The sequence below is a fragment of the Tupaia chinensis genome, unplaced genomic scaffold (assembly GCF_000334495.1).
Source record: "Tupaia chinensis unplaced genomic scaffold, TupChi_1.0 Scaffold000444_1, whole genome shotgun sequence".
Taxonomy (NCBI): domain Eukaryota; kingdom Metazoa; phylum Chordata; class Mammalia; order Scandentia; family Tupaiidae; genus Tupaia; species Tupaia belangeri.
In genome coordinates, this window is record NW_006159949.1 from 622169 (window position 1) to 628920 (window position 6752).

The 6752-nt window shown below is 40.1% G+C and overlaps 1 protein-coding gene across 3 annotated transcripts in view; it reads right to left on the reverse strand.

The window, feature by feature from the left end:
• PM20D2 (peptidase M20 domain containing 2) overlaps positions 1-6752 on the reverse strand; it is a 48600-nt gene that overhangs the window by 23950 nt on the left and 17898 nt on the right. For all 3 annotated transcript variants that reach the window (XR_003550522.1, XR_003550523.1, XM_027774505.1), the window contains exons 4-5: positions 4422-4564; positions 1723-1877 (exon numbers count right to left, since the gene is read on the reverse strand). Coding sequence is in view for 1 of the 3 variants with exons in the window: in XM_027774505.1 (XP_027630306.1) it covers positions 1723-1877; positions 4422-4564 (298 nt within the window). In the remaining 2 variants the exon portion in view is untranslated. The remainder of the gene's footprint in view (positions 1-1722; positions 1878-4421; positions 4565-6752) is intronic.

Consider the following 6752-nt stretch of genomic DNA (forward strand, 5'->3'; position numbering starts at 1 on the left):
ATAGAAAAAAAAAAAAAAAAAAAAAAAAAGAAGAAAAAAGTGTTCAAAAAAATTTTATAATTATAAAAATAAAAGAATTAATGTTTAGTTGTTTACTTTCCTAACCTATGGATGGTTTGTAGTTCTCATACACTAAATCTATACCTAAATACTCTAGTGGCATATGAGGATGTATCCTTTCTCTGACATTTGTCTATATATTTATCTCTTCATTACAAGATGAGTTTCTACATCATTTTTAAAAAAATACTTATTTTATTTTACTTTATTTATTTTAATTTGACCAGAGAAGTGGGGAGACAGAGAGAAAGAATGTGAGAAAGCAAGCTGCCAAGTCCAGGGTTCAAACCATGGTCAGTCAAGTGGGAGTCCAGCACCCTTAACCACCATGCCACCTGCCGGCCCCGCTTTTATATCTTTATCTTTACTGACTATACTCCTTGTCTAAGAGCTCTCATTCTCTGTCCTTCACAAATGGAAAATATAATCATCCTTCAAAGCTCAGTTCAGGTCTACAGTCTTGTATGAAATCTTCCTCTGAATAGTCCCAGACCACCTCTTCACTGCTTCTGATCCCTCATGACACTTACTGTTGGTGCTACTCTTAGCACACTTAACAAATTCTGAAAATCACTGCTTTGTGAGACACTGCCACTATGTGAATAAGTATCAGTCATTCATCTCTAGATTAGTAAGAGACAAAAAAAAAAAGGTAATAAATATGAAGGCGAGGCTCTAAACTCTTCGCAAACTTTATCTCATTTAATTCTCACAGGAACTATACGATAATATTATTTCCATGTTTCATGTGAGAAAATACAGGCCCAGAGATACTAAATGATATTTTTGCAGAATACAGAATTAGCAAGACCAAGAGACCCAGGTCAAGATCTTGTCACTCCAACTAGACTACGGCCTTTCCCCAGGGCAAAATTCTCTTTCATTCAATTCTAAAACTCACCCTACTTTACAGCTTACATGATTGGTGTTTACATGTTACTCACTTTAAGGTTAAAATCAACATTTTGACAAACTTCTGTGTCTACTTCAACTTCCATCCAGCAAGCCATAGTATTTATATCACTACTACACATATCTACAACTTCATCAAAAAAACTTTCGCAGATTTTATAATATCTGTAGATAGGAATTCTAAAGGCATAACTGCCAATAAGGACGAACCTTGGAAAAAGGCATGGACCCTAACACAGCAGTCTCAGAATTGTTCTAATTATCAAATAAAAGGTGACTCTAGTCTTCCCTACTGCAGACATTAACTAAAATATGTAAGAATTAAGACTTGAGGCCAGCAGATGGCATAGTAGTTATGTTGCTGGACTCCCACATGGCCAACCATGGTTAAAGACCTGGATCCAATGGCTTGAAAATCAACACTGGCCACATGAGCATGCCCAAGATCCTACGAGGAGAACTGAGAAGGGATTGCAGTGTGGCCATCCCCCCTGGGGGTGATTTCTCACTTTCCCTCTCACTGTCTCTCTCTTTCTCTCCCTCTCTCATGAGTACACGTGCCCTATGGCAAAAACCTAAATAATAATTAAAAGAATTAAAGACTTCTGCATTAACTATTCAGACAATTCATCCCCTATATACAAGACATCACCAAATCGAAGAGGTTAAATTTCAGTCTAACACTATAAACAGCCCCACCCACACATCTACCCCTGATTCTAACTTAGATTAGCACTTAAAAGTTCTTACGGTGCACCCTGTAGCCAAAGCTGCGGCTCTGAAGCAATCTTCTGCCTTTTGGGTCAAAACTTGAAGTTCTTTCATTGAGGGTGCACGGAAGTAATAGACTAATTCAGAGTAAGAAGGAATGATATTGGGTTTTACACCACCATTTTTTATTATACCTATAAAAAAAAAGTACTGAAATTAAGTTTGGTGACCATAAGTATACCTTAAATATACCCACGAAGTCATTCACCCACAAAGAAAATCAACTTATTAGCTTCTTTTCTACACCTAGCAAAGATTTTGATATGTTGCACAATGTAAGTGTCTATGCAAATGGCATGAGTATTTTTCTGGCTAATAGGAAAAAAATAAATAGTTGTCAGTATGTTCTTTCTAAAGAGTTCATTTAATGTTAAGAAATGGCGACCCAGGGTTGATTCTGTGGTTTGGTGGTTAAAGGAGCTAGACATCATTGACCAACTTTGTGGGTTTGAATCTCCACCTCAGCAGCTTGAAAAAAAACACATGCCTAAATCTCAACAGGATGGAAAAATGGAGAAGGTTTTGAAGAATAACTACGTGCCGCTGGAGGGTTCTTGCTCCCTCTCATCTCTCTGGCAAGCACACACACCTGCTGGCATTTTTTTTTTCTGTCCGCTATAGGGCATATGCACTCACCAACGAGAGACAGAGAAGGAAAGAGAGAGAAAAAGTAAGAAAGCACCCCTGGGGGTGGTCATCCTCAATCCCTTCTCTTCAACTCTCTTATTCCAATTGTACACTTGGCCCATGTTGGATTTGGCTGGCCTCATCCTCTGCCAAATAAAAAACAAAACAAAACAACCCCCCCCAAAAAAATTACTGTATGATCTCGATTATAGAGAAATTGTTAAAATTGATATAATAAACCTTACAATAATAAATCTAGTAATAATCTTAAGTTTTCTGGAAAAGCTTTCTATTTCCAGTAGCCTTTATTATAGTTGTACATTTAATAAACTTTGACATAAAACAAGAAAAAAGCCCAGTCCAGCTTGTATGGTGGTTAAGACACTGAATCCCATATGGTCCACTGTATGGCTTGAGTCCTAGACCCAGCTGATTGAAAAACATGCCAGGCACGTGTGCATGCATGTCCAAAATCCCAAGAGAACAGAAGAAAAGGGACTGCGGTGTGGCCATCCCCCTGGAGGGTGATTTCTCACTTTCTCTCTGTTTCTGTCTCTCCAGCAAGCACACATGCCCTAGAGCAAAAATCTCTCTCAAAAAATAAAATATCTATATGGTCTCATTTTTCACTTGTTCCTTTTACATAAACTAAGGTAAGAAACTGGTAAAAGTAAAATTATAAATGTACTTAGCCTACAGCAAAACCAGGTAATGAATAGGTATTATAACAATTTCCTAACTCACAAGGAAATAAACTGTAAAGTAAACTTATACCCTTAACCAGCATTTTAATACTATTTATTTATTTTATAATATTTGTTTGTAATAATAAATATAATACTATATTTACATTATGGTAATGCACATAATTTTAAAATATTACTCAGGATTAATAACTCTTGAGTAAATAAAAGTAGTAATTATTACAACTTTTTTAAAATTGGGGAAATGACAAAGTTTTGTTATCGTTAAGAGACAGTGAAGGGGCCAGCAGGTAGCATGGTGGTTAATATGCTGGATTCCCACATGGCCAACCGTGGTTTGAGTCCTAGACCTGGCAGCTTGCTTTCTTGTTTTCTCTCTCTCTTATATATATATGTCTCTGGTGAGCATGTGTGCCCTATAGCAAATTAAATAATAATAATAAATAAAATTAAGTAAATTCTTTTTTAGAAAGATTTTTGCTATAGGGTGTGTGTGCTCACCAGAGTGCCAGAAAGCAAGAAATCAGCCACCCAGGGAAATAGCCATGGCACAATCCCTTCTCCTCTATTGTCCTCTAGGGATTTTTGGCACACAAAATGATATCCAGCATGAATTTTAAGCCACTGGGTCTGGGATTCTAACCACAGTTAATTCTAACCATGTGGAAGTCCAGTGACATAACTATTAGGCCATCTGCTGGCTCCAAATGAATAATTCTTTTTTTTTTTTTGAGAGGTTTTTGCTATCTGGCGCCTGCGCTTGCCAGACAAACAGAGACAGAGAGACAAAGTGAGAAATCACCCCCCAGGGGGGATGGCCACACTGCAGTCCCTTCTTCTCCATTCTCCTCTCGGGATCTTGGGCACGCACACACACGCGCCCGGAGTGAGTTTTAAGCCACTGGGTCCGGGATGCGAACCACGGTCGACTATGTGGGAGTCCAGCGACATAGACCTTACACTAACTGCTGGTCCCCCAAATTCTTAGAAAAAAAAAAGAAAAGAAAAGAAAAAGACAATGAGGATAACTGGAAAACCAAGCTTCAACTTTGAATACCCAAAGAAAGAATGTAGCTCCTTACATAAAACCTTAACTGTTGCTCAAAGATGTTCTCTTCATTTGTGTACAATAATCGTAGCTATCTTCCTGCCCATAGACAAACATATTAGTATCCTGTCACATGAATTTCTAAAATATGTCTACAATTTTTAGGAAGTACATAAAATGTTCCCACATTTAAAAAAAAAATCAAGCATTAAATATGTTACACTGCTATGCATTGTTAAATATATTATGCTGTAATGCATTAAGCACCACCTGTTATATAAAGTATCTGACATTCATACCATGAACTCTCCAGGTTGGTTTCATTTGCTGTCTGAACACAGACAGATTGTTGTAGGCGAGAACAGCGGCATCTAATGCGTTTACTCCTTCCCAGGGATAAGCAGCAGCATGAGATGCTTTTCCATAGTATTTCACAGTCACACTAAGAAATTTAAAAAATCATTCTGAAATTACTTTTTCCAATATCCTTAAAGTTAGAAAGCCAAGGAGTGAGAGTTACCCAACTATTATTAAAAATCAATTCATACTGCTGGAATTCTGATTTCTAAATCAGATGTAGTAACACAACTGCAATTTACCTACCTTGGTTATAGATTATCACGTAACACAGTGTCTGACCCAAATAAGGCATTTTTTAAAAAGCAGGGAAAAGAGCCAGCAGGTGGTGTGGTGGTTGAGGGTACTGGACTCCCACATGGCTGACAGAATTCGAGTCCTGGACCTGATGGCTTGCTTGCTCGCTCGCTCTCTCTCTCTCTCTCACTGTGTCCCTCTCTGATCAAATTAAAATAAATAAATAAAGTTAAATAAAATAATTTTTTTAAAAAGCAGGAAAATAGAACTTTGTTCAGGACCAGCAGGTGGTGTGGTGGTTAAGGTGCTGTACTCCCATACAGCTCAACCAGGCTTTGAGTCCCAGACTTAGCAGCATGAAACTCAAGCTGAGCATGTGCATGTGCATGCCCAAAATCCTGAGAGAAGAATGAAAAACGGATTGCAGCATAGCCATCCCCACGAGGAGGTGATTTTTTGCTTTCCCTCTCTCTGTCTCTCTCTGGCAAATATAAGCTCCCTATGGCAAAAATCCTTAAAAAGCCTAGTCTCCTTTTTTTTTTTTTTTTTTTTGAGAGGTTTTCGCTATAGGGTGTGTGCGCTTGCCAGACAGACAGAGAAAGACATAGAGACAGAAAGCAAGAAATCACCCCCCAGGGGGGCTGGTCACGCCGCAATCCCTTCTCCTCCATTCTCCTCTCGGGATCTTGGGCACACATGCACATGCGCCCGGCGTGAGTTTTAAGCCACTGGGTCTGGGACGCGAACCGCGGTCGACTACGTGGGAGTCCAGCGACATAGCCATTACGCTAACTGCTGGTTCCCAAGACTAGTCTCCTTTTATAATGCATTGTGATAATTCTACATAAAAGGTCTGCAAAAACTCAGATAATTCTGTCTTAAGATAAGGAAGGTTGGAATCAGCAGGTGGCGTAGTGGTGAAGTGTTGGATTTCAACATGGCCGACTGCAGTTCGAGTCCTGGAACCAGTGGCTTGAAACATATTAGGAGCGTATGCATGTGTGCCCAAAATCCCAGAAGAAGGGATTGGATTTCAACATGGCCGACTGCAGTTCGAGTCCTGGAACCAGTGGCTTGAAACATATTAGGAGCGTATGCATGTGTGCCCAAAATCCCAGAAGAAGGGACCATTCCTCCCTGTGGGGGGTGATTTCTCACTTTTCCTCTCTATGTCTCTCTGCCTCTCCTCTCTTGCAAGCATATGTGCCCTATGGCAAAAACCTAAAAAAGAAAAGGAAAAAGGGAAGGTCAAGGAAAGACAGGAAGGAGGTAATATTTGAAATGGGTTAAAACGATCTCTGAAAATGAGATTGTATTCACATGTTATCATAAAATACCCTAGCTTCAGGTTAGTTGTACCTGACCAAAATTTGATTAACATTCCAAAATGCCTATATCACTGACAGATTGACAGTTTTAAATTTTCTAAGTGTTACTCTACTTACAAATAGTTCCCATACCAAACTACAACAACAAAAAAAAGGTTCAGGGCCAGCTCCATAACCTGATGGTTAAGGCAGCCAGAACTCACTGGCCAGTCAACAGTTCACATCCCAGATCCAGCAGCTTGAGAAACACACCTGGATGAATATGCATGTGCATGCCCAAAAATCCTGAAAGGAGGAGGAGGTGAAGGAGAAAGTATTGATATGACCATTCCCGTGGGAGGGGTTGCAGTTAGCGTAATGGCTATGTTGCTGGACTCCCACATAGTTGACCCTGGGTAATGGGGGAGGCCTTCTATCTCACCACCTAGTCAGACCTTAAAGCAGCGCCTGTCTCTGTCCTTGCGAGTGCCCTCGGTACTTGTTAAAAGAATCAGCGTAATGGCTGTGTCGTTGGACTCCCGCGTAGTCGACCACGGTTCGCGTCCCAGACCCGGTGGCTTAAAACTCACACCAGGCGGTGTGTGCCCAAGATCTCGAGAGGAGAATGGAGGAGAAGGGATTGCAGCGTGACCATCCCCCCGGGGGGTGATTTCTCACTTTCTGTCTCTATGTCTCTCTCTGTCTGTCTGACGAGCGCACGCACCCTAT